The sequence below is a fragment of the Amblyomma americanum genome, chromosome 6 (genome assembly GCF_052857255.1).
Source record: "Amblyomma americanum isolate KBUSLIRL-KWMA chromosome 6, ASM5285725v1, whole genome shotgun sequence".
Taxonomy (NCBI): Eukaryota; Metazoa; Arthropoda; class Arachnida; order Ixodida; family Ixodidae; genus Amblyomma; species Amblyomma americanum.
In genome coordinates, this window is record NC_135502.1 from 87,893,561 (window position 1) to 87,916,510 (window position 22,950).

A 22,950-nucleotide genomic window follows, 5' to 3' on the forward strand; every position below is an offset into this window, starting at 1 on the left:
TGCTTTCTGTCTGCTTTCAACGCGACGAATCTTTAGCAGCACTTTTTCTCGCTATTTGGAAGACATCAAGAGAAGGAATGAAAAAAAAGGGCGGTGTTCTGCCGCCATCCTTTGTTCCCCGGGGAGTGTAATGGAGCTGCAAGGCTACGCAACGACACTTCTCGTCGCGAACGGGAGAAAGGCACAATGAAAAAATTCTTTGTTTCGGCAGATTAATGTAGCCTAAATCTCAAAGCTGTTTTACTTGCTACAACGCCCACGCATCGTTAATAAAAAAAATCATTTGCCCAATTCCTAATTAAATATCATTGCGTAGTCTTAGCTTCTTATCTTCTAAAGAACCTTTGCCTACCACTGCTTCTCTTATCCGGTCTTCGTTGTCATGGCACTATTGAGATATGTAAGAGGTTCTGAACTAAGCCGGTGAAGCCAACATTTCTGTGTCAGTAGCTGTTGAAGTTTATATCGTAACTTCGATTCCACGCCATATCAGTGCTATGGACAGTTGCCGTGATAACTGACTCACCCCTGCTCCAGCCGCACGTTTTACGTAAAACTTTATGACCGGCAAATGCTGGTTACATGTGTAAGAGACTAACATAACGTACATACATAATTTGTCAATGCAGTCAGTACTTTGTTATCGAGAAGTGTTTGATCCGCTGTGATAGAAACAATTTTAAATTTTTATTTGGATATGTAAGCTACGAAAAAATTTAGCTCAGTATCTCAAAAGCGTGAATAACATACCTCTAATCGAGTTTAATTGTTTCCACTCGTTAACTATTGCGAAGTGCAAATACACACGCATTCGGGCACAATCATTCCTTGGGCGCAGTCTGCACACGCCAGAACTCGCCTATGAAAACGAAACTTGCAGGCGAAAGAAATGCCTCGAAACTCAATTAGCGATAGCCCACTCTGTTATGGAAAGAAAATAAGAGGGTACAGCTTAATATGCAGAGAGATAGAAACGTGAATTAGGACTCAAGAAGAGATTAATGGCATGACAATGGAAGCTGTCAACATGGGTGGGAGTGCAATGCAGCGAAGAGATGGCCGATGGCCTCTTGGGGTAATAGGCTGGACTCCAAAGGAAGGAAAACACAGACGGTAAAAGTGGGTTACCTACGTTCAGGTGAAGATATGAGACTAAGATGTTTATTGGTGTAATAAGAAGACACTAGCGCGGGGGAGGAATTAATGGGTAGTGTGAGGATGGGCGTTTGTCCTGCAGCCGGTGCGATCCGCGTGATGGTGATGATTGTGATGGAGGTGATGATGATATGCAGGCGTGCTGGGTGTGGTGGTCACCGAGGTACGCCTCCTGTCCGACAGCAACAAGACGCAGTACGTGCTGCAAGGGGAAGGGGCCACGCTGCTCTGCTTCTTCGTGCTGTCTCCCACCGAGGACCTCCGCCGCGTGCTCTGGTTCAAGGACGGCGCCGAGGTGTACGTGTGGCGCAAGGGGCGCCGGCCGCTGGCGCGAAACCTGTTCGACAAGCGAGTCGACCTGAGCAACCGCTCTCCCTCCTTCATCACCATCCTCAGCGCCGACATGGCCATGCAGGGAAACTACACGTGCAGGGTGGAAACGGACGCCGGTGCTTCCGAAAACGACTTCTTCCTCACCGTTATCGTCGGTGAGTGATTGTACGTGTCGCTGCGTGCGCTCAATTCGATAGCACAGCGTCTTCCTCGCATTCCAGTAGACCGGAACATAGTGAAAAAAAAAGCACGAGGACTTATCAGTGAAATCGGAAAGCATAGTGATCTTTGCACTAACACCAATATTATTTTCGACCATGGCACAGCTCAAGCAGCAGTTTAGTAGTGTACAACTGCCATGCGTGATGAGAGAAGCACATTCGTTCAGGTGCATATTTTGCACGTGGCTAACTATTGTGACTGCGCCGAATTGAACCAGCGAATTTCGACAGCTCTCGCCGAGAAGGTCAGTGAGTGTAGGCTAATCAGGCGTTCCGTACTGGTTGGAGAACTGCCATTCATGCGCCAATTATGTGGCCCAGGTTATGGGAAGCTAGTTTTCTAATTGGCTGCATGCGCAAGAGGCTGACGGAGAAAGACAAATGAAGCCTTGAATCGGTTTTGTACTCTGAGACCTTTCTACTGTGTTCCGGTATCATTCGTGCTCAAATTTTGTGTTGGATGTCATGTCCAGTTTAGCTTAATGAGTTCCCGAGTACGTTCGTGAGGTATATCTCAACGTAATATGCATAATTTTCGCCTCTTCCATTTGTGATTGGAAGCTAAATACGAGCTAAAAATTAAGAATAAAAATGTACGTGGTGTCTGAGCTAGCTTTATCCAGGGTTTAAAAATATGCCTAGGGACTCTAAGACGACGCGACCAAATGCATGTTTCTGGCTATCGTATGGAGCAAGTCACACAGACTTTCGTATTCTGCTTAATTGCACATATAGCCGAGATTATATAAGCAACTTCGCAAGCAACGAACTTAGGAAAAATTTCTAATAGAAAAGTTGTAGAACGGCCCGCAAATTGTTGGACTGAACAGTTTCTAGCTATTCATCTTTTACGTAGTACTTCTTTCCTCTCACTGCAAATGCCCGCGAAATAAAAAAATACCACCTGACATGCCCGCTATCGCGCCGCAATGGCAGTGCCGCAGTGCTCTCAAACGTTCCTCCTGCAAACAAACGAATAATTTAGCCGTGTGTGCTGTCGCTTAAAAGGTGACGGGGCAGAGACGCAGGCGCTGGCTGTGCGATTTGCGCCAGCGCAACCGATAAGGGCTATGTCTGGTAGTCGCTGTGATGCCCGCCGCGCGGGAACCATACTGCTGGCGCAAATGGTGGATGCATTTGTATATGATTACTCCTTATCGCTGCCACCTCCTCGGTGCCGCGATTAGAGCCACTGGAAACTTTTTCTACAGTCTATACGCGATACAGTGCATGCTCCACCTGTCACTGTCGCTACGAAGCCAATTTGCCGCAGCCAGCAGTAGTCGGGAGAAGAATTCGGGGGGAGAGGGGGGGGGGGGGGAGAAGGGCATTTTATGGGCGCTGCTTTGAAGAGTCAGCGCTCCTTTCCATTTGACTCCGTAATTATTAGCTTCTGACTAGTTCTAAACTCGGCAAAGATCACATTTCCCCACTGAATAAAACTGACGCTGAAGATTTCATAACCTTTATGCCCTGAGGCAATAAACATCGCTTGAAAAAAAAAGACCCTAGACCGTACTGAATGCCGAAATAACAGATGGTGATGGTTTAAGGGCGTTGATCGTCAGTGCGCAAAAGCCGATGAGGCGAAGACTACCGATCTAACAAACTGAAGGCAAAGAAATTAATCACCATCATCATCATCATCATCATCATCATCGTCATAATCATTATAAAAGGCTACTTTTAATGTTTGTAGAGTCATTTTCAGCTTAAAAGTAGTCGGTTTCTTTGCTACTGCAACCATTTGAGGGCATGGACGATGAACGAACTGGGAAACATCTTAGAGATCCTAAAGAATCCTGAGTTTCAGGGCGGAGCTCAAAAATTATTGATTGGAAGCAGTAGTATTATGTGGGCGCACGTGAACGAAGGCGGCCGAACGCGCGTCTAAGGTCGAAGAAGCAAGACAGTAGAACGCCGCCCTAAATACCTAGTGCAGACCGATTCGAAGACTGCACTAGTAGAATCCATGACTTGCCCTGGTATATGCTGCAACGATCGTGCTTATGACTGGAGGTCGGTACCTACCCTCAGCGACTAAATAGGCCTCAAAATTTGTGACCTTTTTGCTAAAAAAAGCGTATATATTTTCGTGCAGCCTTTTTTGAGCACCTTGATGCAAAGAAAAAGTCAAATAATAAAAAAAAAGCTGAGCCAAGTGGTAAACGCGCGTGAGCATAGACTGCATGTAAGTTTTTCAGTTTTTATCCGTGCCAGTGATTGTAGACTTCCCATTCCTCTTTACTCTGCCCCTTCTCTCCGGTAGGTGATTTTTATTGTTAATTCATAGACCCTCCTGCAAATTTCAAACTAGAACTCAGCACCTCTGTGTTGAACGAAGGGGGAACAATGCAATGCCCTTGAAAAAAATATTAGCGCCCTAATATATATTATATTGCTAGGCCTTGGTATGGACTGTTTAGAAATAAGAGCGTGCATTTTGTAGCTATTCTCACCAAAGTCCCTCTCCGCCCTTACGCTGCCGACTCTTGCAAGGAAGGCAGCTGGACGACCTTCTCTGACCGCGTCTCGTGCACAGAAGCCGTGGAGCTGGACTGCAGAGGGATGTTCCCCAAGCCTTCGCCAGCGTGCGACGTGTACAATGATCAAACCGGGGTGTACCTTAACACGATGCCCTTCGACAGTGTCCGGGTAGCGGCCAACTCTACCTACGACGTTCGACTGCAGCGCGTCTTCCAAGTTCGCGACTGGCTGTCTTACCGGAACTTGACCTTTCGCTGCCACGTCATTGTCCTGGGCACGGACTGGCGCACCGGCATCTCCCACAAACTGTTCGGAGGTGGGTGGTTTTTTTAGCACGGAGAAGTGGTTGTACTCACTCACAAATAAGGGGCTTACTGCAGTGCAAATAATGTTGTTGCTGCCAGCTTTGTAAAAGTACGAGGACCGTATCATATGATTTGAATTTATCTATGTCCCACGGCGCATGATCCACAGTATCGATTTTGGTGACTGTCGTTAGTTGTGGGGACTGTGTTCTATCACCATACGGTAGCCCTTGTCAGAGGCGTTCAATTCGGGGTTGCCAGCACACTTTCTTCGTATGCATGTCAGTAGCCGAGCAGGCAGCATGGACAGGACAACATTGCTCTTGTAGAAAGAAGGTGTGAGCTTTTTGGAGATTTTTCGGCTACTTGTGGAAGCGTGTGGCGAATAGGCAGCATCCAGAAGTGCCGTCTCCTACTGGGCGGAAGGCTAGCAGCCCTGGCTTGCACCCGCGCAATGTTGGGGGCATGTCACCCAGCGCTGCCTTTGTCGATTACTATGCTGCCCGCTCGGCTACTGTCATGAACATGAAGAACCTGCGCTGGCAGCCACAAAATGAATGCCTCCGACTAGTGCTACAGTGTTGTAGTAGAACACAGTCCCCACTACTAATGACAGGTGCAACGAATGATACGGTGGACCATGCGCTGTGGGAGACACAAAAGTTCGTCTTCATAGTACGATCTTCGTAGCAGCTTTTCGCCGTGCTGTGTATTCATTTACCGTTTTATGCAGGCCCGTTTTAATGATAGGAAGGAGAATTTAGGAAGATAACATGGGGCTCAATGAGGCCCGATGTCACATACTAGCGCGGAATAATCACATAATCGCTTGAGCCTAAAGGAAATGGTTAAGTCAGTATTTGCCCATGCCATCAAAGGCTAACGCGAGCTTCGGATTTCTCCGGGGCGTTAACGAATAATAATGCGCTAGCATCAATAGCGGTTAGCAGTTTGCTCAGAAGAGGGCCGGTAACTGCAACAGTGCGGTGATGGTGTTCTCAAAACGTATGTTTGTTTTTGAAGAATAGTAGGAACGTGAGGAACTATACAGTAAAAATTTCAATCAGTCAATAACTTTATGCTCTTGAAAGAGAAGAGACAAGAACAAAGGTCGACAGCCTGAGAGGGATCCTTTCTGCTTTCCGGGCATCGCAGTACGGCAGAAAATGACACGCTGAAATTCAAAATTTGACTAAAGATAACTAGCTTCTACAAAACGCATTAAAAATTCTTGCTGGACAATATTCATAGAGCAGCGTGCTTTACCATCTCAGGCATACCGCCATGTTATCAGAGCCCCCTTCAGAGCCTCTTTTAATTGCGAAATGGGCCGGCGATGTCACCTCTAGTATTTTGTTTTTGGTCTTTTCCAACTTATAAATGCTCCGTTTTCGATTGGAGTGGTATTCTGCGATTAATGCTTGGTACTTTAGCGACACAGGCCAACTTCTTCTCTGCTCAGTGTCCCTCTACTAGAGAGCACTATACAGCTCTTCAACAGGCAGTACGCTTCCCAAGTACTGGCGGATGGTTCCGTCAGCACAAAACTGTCGAAGGCTGTCAGTATCTAGCTTAAACTTGGCTTGCTTGCGCAGATGCCGGATGCTCGCCGGAGCCGCCAGAGATCGTCAACGGCTACTACAACGTGAGTGGCGAGGAGACGTGTTGGCGGACGCCGGCCGATGGATCTGTGGCGCGTTACCACTGCCTCGAAGGTTACGAGCTGCGGGGACCACGGGAGCTGGTGTGCCGTAGTGGCACCTGGGTGGCGCCACCTCCGTTAGTGACGTTTTCCGGGAAGAGACCGGCTATCGCAGCGACGGCAACTTTCAAAACCATCATCTGCGGTGAGTGCATCTGCAAAGAAATGTTTAGTATTTGTGAACCAAATGATGCCTGAGAAAATAATACAAACATTTAAGAGCGAATATGATAGATACGCGAATTTTCAAGCCGTGCTTTTATCACCATATCATGAAAATAAATGATACTTCAGGAAATGAAGTTAATTTGTGTTTGCGTCTGCATATTTTGGAGAAAAATCATGCATGCCTATTCAAGGAATGTTCTATTATAATAAGTTCAGTGGTTTATTTGCCTTTGTTTCAGCATTAAACAGCCAAGCTGAAGTAGAATGGAATCGTCTGCTGACTGGAATTATGGCAACGCTGAATTTACTGCTCTCTCTCTACCTGACGCTATACTCGTCGTAGCAGCTGCTAACGACGAAAGAAGCCTTATGAATGTGCAGATGATTGCCTCCAATAATTGTAAGGTGAGAGACCCAGCTTTCTTGATCGCACTTTTTATTATGTTGCTTCAACTTATTGTAAAGAGGATCGACACTAAGAAATGCGTGAAGCGCCTCATCATTGTAAATTGTTACAAATATTTATTAGATCCTGCTAATGTCTCAGTACCGATGACGTACGGATAAGTGCCGTAGTTTAATCTATTCTAAACGCTGCGCTGAAAATCAAAGAAACGAATTTCTGTTCGTTTGCGAACGAGTGTAGTTAGTGGCACTAAAATAAGATTCATGTTTGCATAAAGGCCGCTCAGAAGCCTTGAGACCTCTGCGTTTTCTAATATAGAATCTATAAAAAAGGGTCTATATATATATGCGCTCTTTTTTTTCTTTCTGCCTTCTTTCTAGGGACCAGTCGTCTGGCATGACATCGCGGTTTTCACTTATACGAAGGGAGGACTTGGAAAATATACACACGGGCAACACATAACTCATGTTGGTTGGCTGGAGGGTCAGCGGGGCCATGACGTCACAAATGGCCGGCCTCAACAAAGTTTGCTGCTGTGTTTAGGTATCTTTTACGTCATAGTATTTGTTTGATGTTCCAGAAGTTCCTCATCAGGTATAATAGTAATTACGGTATTTATAATAATAACAATATTTTTATTTGTTATTCGCGATATATGCTACTTTATTAATGCAAGCGTATCAAAGTGATTGTTGTCGCTAAGTGAAGTCTCTCACCCATGTAAGACCGACGTAGAGTAGAAGTTCACTGCTACAATTCCACGACGCGCAGCTGACTATATTTTCATTTGGAACAGAAAATGTTGCAAGTTAATTGGCAAAACGACAAAACTCGCCTACTTCTTCCCCTTCTTCCACCCCATCACTATGAAATGAATAGATCGATAGATAAAACTAATAAAACGAAGGCATAAAGTCGGCCAAAATATTGATATCTGGCCTGCTACTCTGCACCGTGGAAGGGGAGGAGGAGTAGAAAGAGGGTCGTGATGAGTGCCGATGTGGTGAGAAGAAAGATGAGAGTATGTGCACGCATATCTGATGGCATCACCACCGCGAGTCGAGGCCTCTGTCACTCAAAAAAACAACAACGAAAGGCCCGTATTGCCTGGGGTGCTTGCCAACTCTGCGGCCAAGTTCCCAGCAGTTAAGTCCTCCGAGAGTGGCCTGCTGTCAAAACGCTTCAAGGAAGCGACCAACGTTAGTCTTGGCGCGCATAAACTGGACATACCACTAGCACATGCTCCGCACTCTCAGGTATGCTACAAGTGGAACATTTCCGGCGTGTCCGTTCTTCCAATTAAGTACTTTTACGTTAAATCGAAGCAACAGCTTTGTTACTGGGACCTCTCTGTATACGTGGTTAAAGAGGTTAAAAATGCACGGGATTGCCAACATATAGGGGCTAAAGTTTTTCTCAGTTTTTACCTGGGACAATACTGATAACATACTTCGGTATTTCTTTCTCTTCTGCTGCCTTTTTTCAGTTCTTGCTTGGTGGTGGTGGTGGTTTTGGGAAGGATGACTCGTCCACGTCATGCATAGAGGTTTACGTAGTGTGTACAACCTGCAAGACGGATCTTCGTATTGCCTTTGAATTTCGTCTCGGAGGCTTGAAGAAAATCTACAGAGAACACGGTGGAAACTGGACAGACGGGAAGAGCCTTACGTGCTCCTGAAGACAAAAAGCCGCGTGCAAGACACAGTTTTCCGCTATATGTATAGTAAAAGCGTTTCGTAATTTTATGCACCAGTTGTATTCTGTATTTTTCGTGATGTGGACGGTGAAGTACCTTAAACCATTACTTATGCTTTATGGGATCCGTAGCTCCCCTGTCGCAACACCCCCATACCCATCGTTTTTTACTTTAGGCCTTTATCCAACGGCGGGCCTACATTCATTCAGTAATACTACAAGTTCAAAGCAGACGGTGTCTCAAAGGTGCAAGCTGCCCCATGGAGGTGCTTACCGAGATGTTTTATCTCGAATATAAACTCGAGCAGAAGCTAGCTGCTCAAGGCAACAATGATATGTTGAGAGCTAGTGGAATAGACATAACCTTGGCAGGGTAAAGGCTTTTGCCCAAAGAGAACTTTGAGCTTAACAACACCTTCAGCCCATCATCGAAGCAGCAGCTGTCGGAGAACGTGTTCGAGAGTCGAGGTAAGTGTTGTGTTGTTTTTGTGTCCCACCTATCAGCGTGTCTACTTTCACAAGAGTACAATTTGAATAGTTTCTTTCGTATTCGCATGTAACTTACCAAGTTATTCTGGAGTGGACGAAGGTGAGTTATGCAGTGGATTGAAGCTGGGTGTGCTTGGGGTGACATAAAGGTAATACGTGGTCGGCCTTGCTGGCTCATGACTGCTTTTGCTGTCACCATCAGCAAAGGGTAACAAGTACTTGGCAGTGGTCTTGCTAGCGTACTCGTAAAATGCCACTGCCAAGAAACCTCATAGGCTATCGGTCTTCATAGAATAGTCGAAGTATAGTTATATGCCTGGGCAATACATAGTGTTTCACTTCAGACTTTATACAACTTTAAAAATAGGCCTTTTGAGTTAGAAGAGCGTTTCTTTAACATATCATTGCCATTGGTGTAGTACATCAGAATACGGCTAAGACGTGCCAACTAAAAGGCTGGTTCACTAATATTGAATAGGTAAGTTTTTATTTGTTACTGTTAGGCTCCTTAATTATTGACAGGTGCGTAGTCCACCGTTAAGTAATATCCACATCTATTTTTACAATTTCGAAAGCGCGGTTACCTCGGCATGTATACATAAAGAAATCGGGCTGCAAATGTTCCCGATAAATACTAGAAAAATTAATTACATGGTTTCGCCAGGAATTTCTTCGAATAATGCATCATAAGCACATCAGAAACGTGGCAACAGGTGTTTAGTTCAGAAAATGGGCGGCAAAATTTCAGTGCCCACTCTACAAAAACTCCTCACATGGTTTCGCCAGGAGCAGCTTACAAGGATACAACTTAGTATGGCCAGTAGTATAGGCACCAGATGTACACATCAGAATACCGGCGGAAATTTTCTGGAGATAATCTACAAAATTTCATCACATGGTTTTACCAGGAACTTATCTAAGTGATGCATCATAAGCACGTTAAAAATGTAGCCACCAGGTCTATATTTCAGAAAATCGGCAGCACATTTTTGTTTGTGCCCACTCTACAAAATGTCATCACATTGTTTCGCGAGGAACACTTCAGAAGAATGCAAATTGGTCAAATATCGAACTTGTAAAAAAATCACCTTGGTGAAAAAGAATACAACTTGCACTCATGAGTAATGTAGGCGTCAGATGTGTATATGAGAAAACTGGCGGCAAATGTTCTAGAGAAAATATACTAAAATTCGTTACGTGGTTTCGCTCTGAACTCCTCACTGTGATGCATCATAAGCTGCTCAGAAATTCTATGAAGTGAACATCAGAAAGTCGGGAGCAAATTTTCTGAGAAACGACAAGAGCTCTGCACAAGGATAATCACAAAGTCACAAAAAGTATGATTTTTTTCAGCTATTCAGTCATAAGAATTCCGCACAAACCTCATAAATGTTTGCAGGGAACGGAAAATATCCATTATATACATTTAAATTTTACGTATAGAAAGGGTGTGCTAATTCCGTGGCATTTTACTGCCGTCGCGCTGCAGTAGTGATTTTGGCCTCTGCTAGAATCAGGCAAGACCGTGACCTCGAATAGCCGTGAATTGGATTCACAGGGCTTCCGGAGAGACCCAGGGCTTTCACGAACTTATTGCTTTACGTAGTCGTTAGTATATAAAACATATATATATATATATATATATATATATATATATATATATATATATATATATATATATATATATATGTTTTATATACTAACGACTACGTAAAGCAATAAGTTCGTGAAAGCCCTGGGTCTCTCCGGAAGCCCTGTGAATCCAATATATATATATATATATATATATATATATATATATATATATATATATATATATATATATATATATATATATATATATATATATATATATATATATATATATATATATATATATATATATATATATATATATATATATATATATATGTATATATATAATGTCAAGGCGTTTATTTGAAGCACAGGTCGGTTGGTCTGGGTTGCCCGGCGACACGTCGGGCACACTCACAGGCGTCGTTCGAAAAACCCAACTGCACTTCGTCTGCTTCTTCGTTGTCCCGCTTGAACTCGTCCGCTTCTTCGCTACGCTGCGCCTGTCGGTCCCATTACAATATATATATATATATATATATATATATATATATATATATATATATATATATATATATATATATATATATAAATTCAACGACGGCGGAGTCTGTCTTTCCTACAACACAGCGAGAGGCGCAGAACATTGTGATGAAATGAAGGTACATTTAGTGTTTTTAGCACGTTGCAAGAATTCACTGAATCAATCGGAGTTTTGTTGTCACAGATGGAAAACTTAACTGAATTCAAGATAAAATAGAAATGAAGTGAATACTGTGTATCCGAATGATTAGTGACACTAAAATATAGCACATTTAAAATTGCTTGCTCCCACGATGGCAGGAGAAACTTAGACATATAGCTTCTTTGAGTGAGATATTAGACGCAAGGAACACTTTCGTTTCTTTTTCAATTTAGACGCACTCATTCCGGGTTAGAGATTGGGTCTACGCACTTCTGTCATTCAAAAACGAGACGTTCTGAGCAAACGAACTCAGGAGACGTGTAAATTACGTTCAATCCATTCTCAATGACGTCGATTTCATTTGAAGGTAGGCTCTTTTTCCCTCCTCCATAATTTTACGCTCAGCCTGGCAGCACTGAGATCGTCGAGCACTAAATCGACTCTCTAAAGTTGGCCATAAACTTGCCGCATTTAGAGTTGGTACGCAGCGAGTATTCTGGCTTTGTTCTTTATACTCATATTTTAACGCCGACTAATGACGTCACATTTGCATTAATATATGAGCGTCCTTACTTCTTCATAGTTGCAGATGATTTGTTCATACCCAACATTCTCACTCCGATACGGTCCCTCAGTTTCTTTGATGCACACGGGACATTAGCGCGCTATTCTGGATAATTTCTGGAATTTGAAACTGTTTGAACTATTCTGGAATTGGAAACTGTTTGAAGAACTCTTCAGTAAGTTGCGTCGTCAGTTGTTGAGGGTTTGTGTCTGGCATTTTGTTTGTTTTATTTTTGACTTCGCGATTTATTTTTAAAATCAACGATATAAACAACCCTCTGACCTCTGTATATAGCGTGGTTTGAAATGCTTCTAGCCAACTTTTCCCAATACAATCAATATATAGTAGCGAAAAAGATAAGGGTCACAATACGAAAGTAAGCCAAGAGTGCTAGAGAAAAATGTTTCCGCGCCTTAGGTTGCTATAGAAAGGTTTAAGCCATTGAAAAGTTGCTCGGGAAAATCAGCGTTTGGAAGATGAGTAGGGAACGATGACTTCGCCCACCCGTCATTCTATTTGCTGAGGGGAACTGCGGCGTCCCCTAAAAACAGCGTTGTTAGCTACCTTAGCAATAATTTATCACTCCAACTGGAGGATAAACGTCTGCGTCTGTGATTAAGTACTCAGGAAGACAAGCAAATATTGGCTGAACATAAAGATGAAAGAAGTCACGACTTTTCGCCCCGTCACAACGTGTGTGCGTCTGAGCTTTTGTTCGGTTCATAGGGTTTAACGTCCCAAAGCGACTCAGTAACGAAAGGGGGAATTCACTAGGTTCACTGTGAAAGCACACTAATAATGCACGTACATAAATGCCTGATCGCATGCAGGAAAGCGGAGCATTGGGCAGAGAGTAGGTTGGTATCCGCAGGCTATCTTCCAGATGCGCAATTTACGCGCACAATTAAAGGCTCAGCATTTGAGAGCTACATTCACCTCTTTATTACACAAATTAAGACAGTAAAAGCTGCATCTAAGAAACAACGCCGAATGAAGTGCAGCATTTGGTGTACCAGAAAGAAATATGGCACGTGATAATGACGAAGAACGCTCGATCAGTCGCTTCCTCCTTCGCGCTGGACGATGAGTGTTCAGCCGCGAAAAAAGATAGTTTCTTAACTAACTATTCGTTGCCTTTGAAGTAGAAACTAAAGCGCCATTTTCAGATGGTCAAAGCAGCTCGCCTGTGAGGTCGCGGCTTTGCGCCCTATACTTCGGCATAGGATAGCAAAAATGCTGGACAATTCATTAGAATGCACGAGTCAGTTCGAAAACTAGGTCCAAATTTGCTAAAGTATGCTATAGCGTACGCTCCAGTGTCAAGGAATTGCAAAAAGCTATTTTAAACTAAGTTCCACCACCTTCCACTCATGCCGTTGCGGCAGCAAACCGGTGACCGTTATTAATGATGTTCTGGCGCTTCTGTTTTATGTCGTGTCACAGGCACGAGCGTATTACACACCAAAGCAGTAAATGGCGGGAGGGAAATGAGGTCGGCGCCACCGCATAAATTCTGGCGCGCTTGGGTCATTATTTGCGCACGAAAGCGCACTGCGCGTGATACTCGCGGCCGCGCCTTCAAACTTGCATCATCATGGGCGCACGAAGTGGGCGATATAAACGCCGAGGAAGAAAAGCCGTAGTATTCGCGATAGTAGGCAAGGGCTGTTTCACGTTCGCATCTGTGCGGAGTATGCGACGGCTGCTGATACTCGAAACTGAAACTTCTGGAACATTCTAAGATTAGAAAATGCAGCGAGTTCAGGCAATAAAAGGAGTTGAGGCGGTGACGAGTACTGTCAGTCTCCGGCGCCGGGGTCATTAAAGCGGCTTCCTATTAGTTCGAAAGTGACCCTTCGAGGACGTTTCGCGGAGAGTGTGCGTGTGCTTGACAGCAAAGGCTTGCTTAAAACGCAACACCTTGTGAGGCTAACTTAATTTTTCTGCTGTGTTCGTGTATTCCTTCCGGCGAACGGGGTTAGCCTCGCCCGCGGTTAGTGGCGGTACTTTGCGACACAGTTGTGCCCCGCCTCCGCAAGATCATGTCCTCTGGGTCACATATCGGAGACCAGCGATAATGCAACGATGGGATCGCCTTCAAGAATCTCCAAATTTGGGTAAGCATTGGGGACGATTTTTTGCAAGAGCGGTACACGTATTCAAAAAAGTGGCTGTACTTGCCTTATATTCTGGGCCCTCAATGGGCCTCTAAGCTACTTAATATTTGAAGCATACCACTGAACAGTTTGTGAAACACAGATGCTTTTCGGGCGGTTCCCTCATTCGGTTTTCTGTGGTTTGGAAACGTGCCGTTGTTGCCATGTGTCTGTGGCGCTTTCTGCTTTTGAACTCCGGAGCACTCCGGAGCACAATGTTATTCAATGTAGCAGTGCCGAAGCCGCTTCGCTACCCTTTCACTAAAGTTATCCGTGATCATAAGAGAGCAAATTTCCCTGTTATGAACGCCGAACTGGACACCTTCTTCCACACTTTCCAACAGCTTGCTTCTTCAAGAACTGTCAACCAAAAGAGGTTATTATTCAAGCAGGAACTTTTGACATTGATTGAAACCCATGTCCCAGTCATTTCTATTCGTGGCGATGCAGGTAGGCCATGGTTCATTGGTACCCTAAAGAGGCTTTCACGTAAAAAAATACGCCCTTTTCGCATTGCTAAGCAATCCAACTCAGCCGTCAGTAGGAAAAAAATATTTCACGTGTCTCAAAGACTATGCACGCCTACTGAAGCAGTCCAAAAGAAAGTTATTCCACGAGAATCTTCTGCACATAATGAACAAAAATCCCCAAAAGTTTTAGAATATTCTCTGCCCGGTTAGTCATCATACGGACAACATATCATTTTCTAACTCGTATGGTTCACATGTGCTGCCAGATGAACTATCCGATGTAATAACTCGTACTTTCCTTCGTTTTTACCCATGAGCCGAAAGATAATATTCCCAAATTTCGTGGTACCAGTTTTTCACAGATGCCGCCCATCATAGTCACTGCGGAAGGTATAGAAAAGCTTATCGACAAGCTGAAATTATCAAGTAGCCCCGGTCCTGATAGCATTTCTGCCAAAATACTTAAACCAACAAAGTCCCAACCAGCCGTATATTGCCGATAATTTTGCCCAGTTCCTCGCTCTAAGCGCTCTTCCAACAGATTGGAAAATTAGCAAAGTAGTTCCTGTATTTAAAAGTGGCAACCGGTCTGATCTATCAGATTATCGCCCAATATCTTTAACATGGATCGCCTGCAAACTAATGGAACACATCATTTATTCTCAAGTTGCCGTACACCTTGATAACAACGCATTCTTCTTCGCTAATAAGCACGGTTTCCACTCTGGTCTTTCTTGTGAGTCGCAGCTTTTTGAATTCACCACTGATCTTGAAGTTGAATTCAGTTTATTTCTCGCTCTTAGTGGTACAGGTATCACTGGGAGAGAGAGGACGCAGGGAAAAAAGCTGCTTGAATGCAGCTTGAGGGGCACCCTGCGCCCACATTTCCGAGGCCGCGTATTGCCTCAGTTTTTCACAAGACAGCTACAGGTGAGGCAGTCGAAACAAAAACTAAAGTATCAACATAATTTAAATACAACATTTCAACATTTAGCATCACAATGAAAACAAAATCAATGCAAATACTACAAAACAAAAGCATTTATCTTATTTATTTATCTTATTTACAGTTCAGAGCAAGTTCAAGCTAAACGTCTTCACAAAGGTACAAAATGGTTTTTAGGCTCTTCACTGTAATATCTCTTAGCGATATGTTGTTATATTCTGTAATGTTCAGGCATTTTGAAAGAATAAAAGACAATGATTGCATACCGTATTTGGTGCGACAAAGAGGCAATGACCAAGGAAAATGCGAGCGGGCTAGTAATAACCGCAGTTTTGTACATTGATAGCAATCTGAAAGGAAACAAAGTGATCTTTAGAATGCCAAATTTAATGAAGTATGGATGCGTGTGGGTGTGCCACGATACGTTTGTTATTATTCTAATCGCCAGCTTTTGTGTTATTATTAGTTTGGATATGTTGTGCTGTGTCGTCGTTCCCCAAACTGTGAGGCAGTATGTCAGTGATGGGAGAAAGAATGCTTGATAAATAAGAACTTTTACTTGAGACGGAAGTGTGTCCCTATGTTGGCAAATAATACCGTTGAAGCGATTTAGTTGTCTCCGAACATGATTGACCTGCTCGTCTCAGGTGAGGCGCTCTGAAAAGATTACTCCTAGGCCTTTTATATTTGGCACGATTGCAATGGCCTTGCCTCCTAGTGATAGGGCGAAGTTTAAACCTTGATTCATTTTTTCAAACTGATGTTATATTCTTAGACTTTTCTAAGGCTTTTGATCGTGTTCCTCACTTGCGACTCATCTGTAAACTTTCTTCTCTCAGCCTGGACTCATTGCTCTTATCATGGATCAAATGCTTCCTCACCGACCGCTTTCAGCTTACCGTGATAGGAGAGCATCCTTCAGCCTCAATCAAGGTTCTTTCTGGCGTTCCACAGGGCTCAGTTCTTGGACCGCTTCTTTTTCTCATCTATATTAACGACCTCACTTCTGGCATTTCGTCATCAATACGTCTCTTCGCAGATGACTGTGTCCTCTACCGCCGAATTTCATCTCAAACCGAGCAGACCACGCTTCTGGATGACTTAATTTTTATAGATGACTGCTGAAATAAGTGGCTGATGCAGCTTAATATCTCAAAATACAAGTTTATGCAAGTTTCGCGCAAACGCTTTAACATCACCCACGTGTACTCCTTAAACTCAGTCAATAATTTACAAGTACTAACCTATCGTTACCTCGGAATCCTAATCTCAAGCAATCTAAATTGGTCCGAGCATATAATTAAACTGCTAGCTGTGTACTCCAAAACGCTGCGCTTTATTCGAAGAACATTATCGTTGTCGCTCCCGGCTGTCAGTAAACTGGCATATGAAACATTTTTACGATCTAAACTCGAATACGCATGCGCAATCTGGTGTCCACATCAGACTTATCTGATCAGGTCTTTAGAATCTGTGCAGAACCGCGCCGCTCGCTTTATATCTTCAAAATACGACTACAAGATCAGTATCAGCAGAATAAAATCATCACTGGATCTCCCCTCATTGGTCTTTCGCCGCAAGATATCACAACTATGCTTCTTTCACAAGAGATTCTATCATTTCACTCATCTGCGCCAATCTTTTCTTCACCCACTAGCACGTTCATCTCGACGCTTATTCAATAGCTTAAGCATACAGCGCCTGCATGAATCAACATCTGCTTTTAATCAGTCATTTCTACCAATCGCATTACAGGAATGAATTGCCAGATTTTACTGTCATGGAAAGTGACCCTGCCAAATTCAAAGACCAGTTACTGTCTGTCTTTGAACATTAAATTTGTCTCTATTTCTTTTCTCGCCCTTAGTTTGATGTGCTTGAGCAACTCGTTTGTAAATCCCCTTCTCTGCTCGATTGATTTTTTTTGTAACTGTATTAATTGTGTTCTCATTTGACGTTACTGATTGTATTCGTTGTCCTAATTGCCCTCATTGTATGTATATATATATATATATATATATATATATATATATATATATATATATATATATATATATATATATATATATATATATTACTAGATTTGTTTTTCTTTTTTTCAACCTCTTTGGCTTTGTTCTTGTATTGTCCTACGTATGTTGCTCCCCCCCCCCTTCATGTAATACCCTGTGAAGGGTCCTTAAGGGATCAATGAATGATGATGATGATTGCAGAACGAAGTATAGAAGCTCGGTGAAGTATTTCTGTTGCCGAAGGCATGGCGCACGTCAAAAGGACATTTTTATTGAGGTCCATTTTTTTAGCCTTGGAACTGCGCCCTTTTTCTCTTTCACGCACTCTTCAAGCCCATTTCGCGATTGAGGTTTCGACATGGTAAAACCGAAAGGTACTTTACAGTGATAACTCTTAGAGTCACGTTCAGGAAAAAAGCCCCACTTGCCGTTCTCTAGCACAACATGAACGAAAGCTTCTCATTTTAAAGGAGAAGGTTGAGACTTTGATAAGAGGAGAGTGAATACGACTCGGTCGCTCTCTTCCTGACCGCCGCAGCCTGTTTTTGACGCTTTGAAGGGCTGGTTAGCCGATGCAGCTCTATTGCAGATAAGACCTTCAGTTTTTGAGCTTCGGTGTTATGGCGCTGGCAAGTACGCTGTTTCCAGTTACAAATTTGTTTTACGGTGCTGAAATATTTGTCTGCAACGCAGGCTTTCCACCTTTCGAGGCTAGGATTTTTGCATATGAGAGATATAAGGTGTAGGGCTCTTAGGCAAGGTAGAAATTTAAAAGCTGTTTTCCGGTGCCACATACGTAGGCAATTTGATAATAGAACAAAATGAAATCTTCCAACCGAACAACGGCTGTCATCACCATGAACCAAGGCGCTGCTGCATTGGGCAGCTCACACGCTACCTGTATGGACGCCTCTGAGGAACATCACACCAGGAGTGGACGCTGTGTAATGCCGCCCAAGAGGCTATGTTTCAGGGGAGATGTTTTAGGTAGTAGCCTAGCCACTGCATGTGGCTAGGCCGAGAATGCGCCTGGCTGCGCGACCGTGTGAGGCACGCTCAGCGTGCCGCGCGAACTCGTTTTCGGCCCGGGAGAGTGTTTGCCTGCCCGGGCAATGAACCGGTCGCTGGTCGTGCTTTCCACAACACAATATGTATGACGACTCCCAGCGATCTATGCATGCAAAACAGAGAATGATCATGCAATTTCGCTTATATGGACATTATCGCTATCTGAATACCAGAACCAGAGTGAAAACCGAAGTACTAGAGCACGTAATTCACGTTTCGGCCAACTATGGAAATCGGTCCTCATTTTTTTTTTGGTCGGCTACCGCACTATGCTGGTGCGTCTCGTAAAAAGAGAGGAAAGCCTTCTGTGCGTTTTAAACAAATTTCTCTAAGTTTGAGAGCTGCTTCTGTGCTTTCTATTTCTCTCGTTTCTCCTTTCGCTTCATCGTATTGTTTGTAACGCTTGTCAGGCTGCATCGACGTCAGTTTTAATCTTTTGGTTGTCTTGTAAACAGGGACCTCGTCAGCATTGCACAACATTATTTCTCGTGCTTCTGAAATGGCAGAGTGCCGGTGCGTGCGCATTTCCTTTCTAAATGTGCTGACGTGCCTTCTGAAATACTTGCGCGCCGATGGCAAGAATGCTCGACTTTGCATCTTTGCTGATGGCCGTAAAACCAAGCACAAGCAACCGTGGTCTCGAAAGCCACTTCCGCCGCTCGGTTAATCGAGGGCAAACGGTTCGGCGGCACGGCTACGTACGCGGGCAAATCGACTGGGACCGCTCGAAGGATTATGCAAATGACCTTTTTTTCCAGATCGCCGTGCTTAAAGCCTAGGCCCAATCCAGATGGCACGCTCGAGTAAGAATTGGAAAGCTTTTGGAACTGCATAGTCTTTATTTTTTTCAGTGTCTCGAAGTATCGAAGTATCACCCCGCAACTGCTTCACTATGCTGGAAGTAATGGCCGTTTTTGATAGTGCATATATACCCAAACGTTAGAGTGGCGACACATTTCAGCCCGCTTCTTAAATTCCACGTCCCGTTTATTTCTCTCTCTCTCTCTTGATTGGCGCCGTCCCCCAAAAGAAATAAGTAACGAAATAGAACGTAAAACTGATGTATCTGATAAGAGTAGCATAAGTTTCTAGCGAGGCCTCAAAGCTTTTCAATGCAGCTGCAAGATCATAAGCCCGATCATAAGGTGGGGCCTCGCGTATTGAGGTAGACTTGGAACACTCCAGTATCAGTTTAATATTTTGCTTCTCAATTTTAGCCTCTTCAAAGCGAACCAAGCGTTTCGTTTAACTGATCAGGCAGTCATATAACTTCACTTTGTTGCTTAAAAATTTAAGTCTAGAGGAGAAAATTGACCTGCTGTTTACCTTTGTGGTGATGCGAATCGCCGCTGCAGCTATACTGTGGTGCCAAAGGCTGATGCCAGTCGGGGTGTTTAGTAACTGTGGTGTAGGGACTGCCAGGTCTGTTGTGCCAGTGAGTTCTGTTGTGCCAGTGCGTTCGATTGTGCCAGCGTCGGGCACGGCGACCCAAGGGCCCTTATTCACATATGTAGGGCGGGCAACCAACGTTTGTAGAAGCAAAAATGGCGCCGGGTTTTTATGGAGTGTGTGTGGTTTGCCTTTGTGTCCCGTGACGGCATTGTGTTAGGATCAACTAGTGTGACGCGTTCCTAGGACGTCATGTGCGACGTCATTACGCTGTAGTAAAACTACGTGGCGCGTTACACTTCCCTCTCCCCGTTTCTCCTCGCACTGCGTGCTAGGTCATCATCGACGTCGCGACACTAACAAGAAGCGTGGCCTTAAAGGCGCACACAGACACAAACTTTTGATGGGAAACAGACGACATACATTGTTTTATGGGCGGGAGTAGAAGCCTTGTAGCAAGTTTCAGTCGCAGGCGTAGAGTCGAACATAATTTAATATGATCTCGTACGTTGTCCTAGAAGACGCACGGCATTTCTGCAAGCATCGAGTAAAGTCAAGGTGCCCCAGCCCCAACATTTGTTACGTCACGGAATCAAGTAGTCCGAAGGAAGAGCCAGTGCTTGCAGGTGACGCCAGCGTCATCAGTGTTGGGGTAGTCCAGGTTGGCTGGTCGACAGCGACGTGAAGGTGCTGTACAGCGCTGTCATCACTGAGATGAAACCTGCAGGTGCAAAAAGGTTTGTAATTATTTATCTGCGCACTGGTGTTGGCGGGATATTTTCATGAATGCTAAGTGTCTTTAAAAAGCAATATAACGCACATCAAAACACTTTGTGTCTGTACCCTTTTAAGAGCTGTCACTGTAAAAAAAAGGTAAAGAAACCAACTGCTACAGAACGTGAGCATTATCGGGGCCTCCCTCCGGGTTAATTTAAGTAACCTTTGTGCGGCACAAAACGTTTGCTTTCGCCTGCTAGTCAAAAGGAGTGTTAACAGAGACAACAGTATTAAAAAGTTATAATAGGCCTACTATTATGAAAGTGGGCAGGAGCCATAACGAACATTTGGAACGGGAATCCAGTGCTCTAGATTGAGTGTGCCATCAATGACCCCGTTACATAGGCGGGTCTGGGAATGAATACATTTATTTCGACAAGGTTATGCGGTATATTGCCTTTTTTTCTCCCTTTTCTACTCACATGAAGCAAGAATGTACTTCAACATTTTCATGCTGCTATCAAAACACCATACTGTTCTATATTCACCATAAGTAACATTAGGCCCTTAATTTCTGCAGCATCCAGAAAAACTTACCAGACACAAACTTACCTGCATCATTGTAGTAATAGGCTGTTCATTGGCGTTCCCAGCGCATCAGTGACACTTTCTCAGATCAATTACTTGCATCACAGTCATCAGCACCATCAGCCTGACCACGTCCGCTGCAGGAGAATGTCCTCTTCGATTGCCTAATATTATTCCTGTAGGGCACCATCTGAATTGCCGAAGTGCAAAGTGTGATCGAGGACCTAGACAAGCAAAGCAAAAGGGTTCGCGTGAAAATTGATATTAAAAAATCTAAAGCAATTTTAAACAACCCCAGAAGAGAACAACCGCTTTAGGTAAGCTGCGAAGCATCGGAAATAATAAAGGATTACATTTACATAGGGCAGGTAGTGACCGCATTTCCAGACCAGGAAAGTTATTTATCAGAAGAGCAACAATGGGTGCAGTTCAATTGGCAGGCCTTCTTAGGTGATGAATACCAAATTTACCAATTCCCCTCAAGAGGATAGTATATAACAGTTGTATCTTACTGGTACTTATGGGGCAGAAACGCAGAAGCTAACAAAAAAGGTTGAGCTTAAATTGCGGACAGCTCAGCGAGCTATGGAGATGAAAATGATAGGTGCAACGTTGAGAGATAGAGCGAGAGCAAAATGGGTCAGGAAAGAAACAAGAGTTCATGATGTCGTAGTCGAAATTATGAAGAATAAATGGGCAGGATATATAATGCAAATTCAAGGCAAGCGATGGTCGTTAAGGGCAACTGAGTGCATTCCAAGAGAGCAAACTAAGCAATGGTGTCAAAGAGTCACGTGAACGGATGAGTTTGTGAAATCTATGGGGATGAGGTGGCGACACTTTGCACAAAACACACACACAAAAAGGGTTTTCTCGGACGTATATGTAAGATGCATTTGTCCTGCAGTGAAATTTATTAGGCTGATGATAATGATGGATCCTGCTTTCTGCTTAGTGGCTGCTTACTTACCTCAGCTAACTTGTAAATAATGCCTTATTTATGACCCGTATATCAATACCATCTTAACGCACCACTCAATGTGTGCCATCGAACTTGACATCTACTGAGGCAAGCTTTACCTCAAGAGGAAATAAACCACAGTTTTCTATTTGTTCTCCCGCTAAGTGATGTAATGCAGAAACGACTGCGCATTTTGATTGTTTGTTTTGCGTAATTTCTAGCGGGGAGCTTCAAAAGCGTCCTCGCGAAAGTGCAGATGATTAAAGAATAGCAGACAAAATGAGAGCCTAATGTTACTAAAACATAACTATTTTGTCCTGCAGAGCACAGGAGGGCAAAGGTTCTGAGAACAACTATCTATTTTTGCCACAGGCTAAGGAATGGAAAGAAGTGCTCGTTAGAGATGCATGACGGAGGCCAACAGCCACCGAAATCATGTAGCACAGGGGATCTCTTTATTCTTTAATTGGCAGTTTTAATTAAAGGGATTTTAATAACTGTAGAAAAAAACCCATGCTGCCGGTAGAATCCGAACCCATGACCTCGGAATTTTGCGTCCGGTTCTCTACCAACTGAGCTATGGCGGCGGCTGTCCAATGTTTTGCTTTCGCGGGTATTTACGTGTGGTATAACCGAAATATGAGTGTTCACCAGCTGCCCCGAAAGCAGAAGTTTGTAGAGCCGCCACCGTGGCTCGGTTGTTAGAGCAACGGACGCGAAATTCGGAGGTCGTGGGCTCGAATCGCCCCAACAGCGTGTGGTTGTTTTTTTTTTGCTTTATTAAAATCCTATTGATGAAAACTACGAATTAAAATAAGACATAAACTGTGCTCCTTAGTCTTGGTGACTGTACTTAG

At 43.8% G+C, this 22,950-nt stretch overlaps 2 protein-coding genes across 2 annotated transcripts in view; both read left to right on the plus strand.

Annotated features, from left to right (window-relative positions):
* Positions 1-1,027: 1,027 nt before the first annotated feature.
* LOC144095366 (uncharacterized) lies at positions 1,028-7,286 on the plus strand. Its single transcript, XM_077629126.1, has 6 exons — positions 1,028-1,031; positions 1,293-1,643; positions 4,174-4,512; positions 6,097-6,348; positions 6,611-6,776; positions 7,158-7,286. Exons 1-5 carry the CDS (start codon positions 1,028-1,030, stop codon positions 6,712-6,714), a joined length of 1,050 nt encoding a protein of 349 aa, XP_077485252.1. The 3' UTR covers positions 6,715-6,776; positions 7,158-7,286.
* An 8,697-nt stretch (positions 7,287-15,983) lies between these two features.
* LOC144095367 (uncharacterized) overlaps positions 15,984-22,950 on the plus strand; it is a 106,508-nt gene continuing 99,541 nt past the window's right edge. Inside the window, exon 1 of the mRNA XM_077629129.1 lies at positions 15,984-16,005. Coding sequence (XP_077485255.1) covers positions 15,984-16,005 — 22 coding nt within the window. The remainder of the gene's footprint in view (positions 16,006-22,950) is intronic.

Excerpts from the sequence above, each read along its gene's own strand:
- LOC144095366 (XM_077629126.1), top strand. Across the intron at positions 4,513-6,096 it reads CTCCCACAAACTGTTCGGAG|ATGCCGGATGCTCGCCGGAG; the intron begins GTGGGTGGTTTT and ends TTGCTTGCGCAG. Across the intron at positions 6,349-6,610 it reads TTTCAAAACCATCATCTGCG|CATTAAACAGCCAAGCTGAA; the intron begins GTGAGTGCATCT and ends CCTTTGTTTCAG.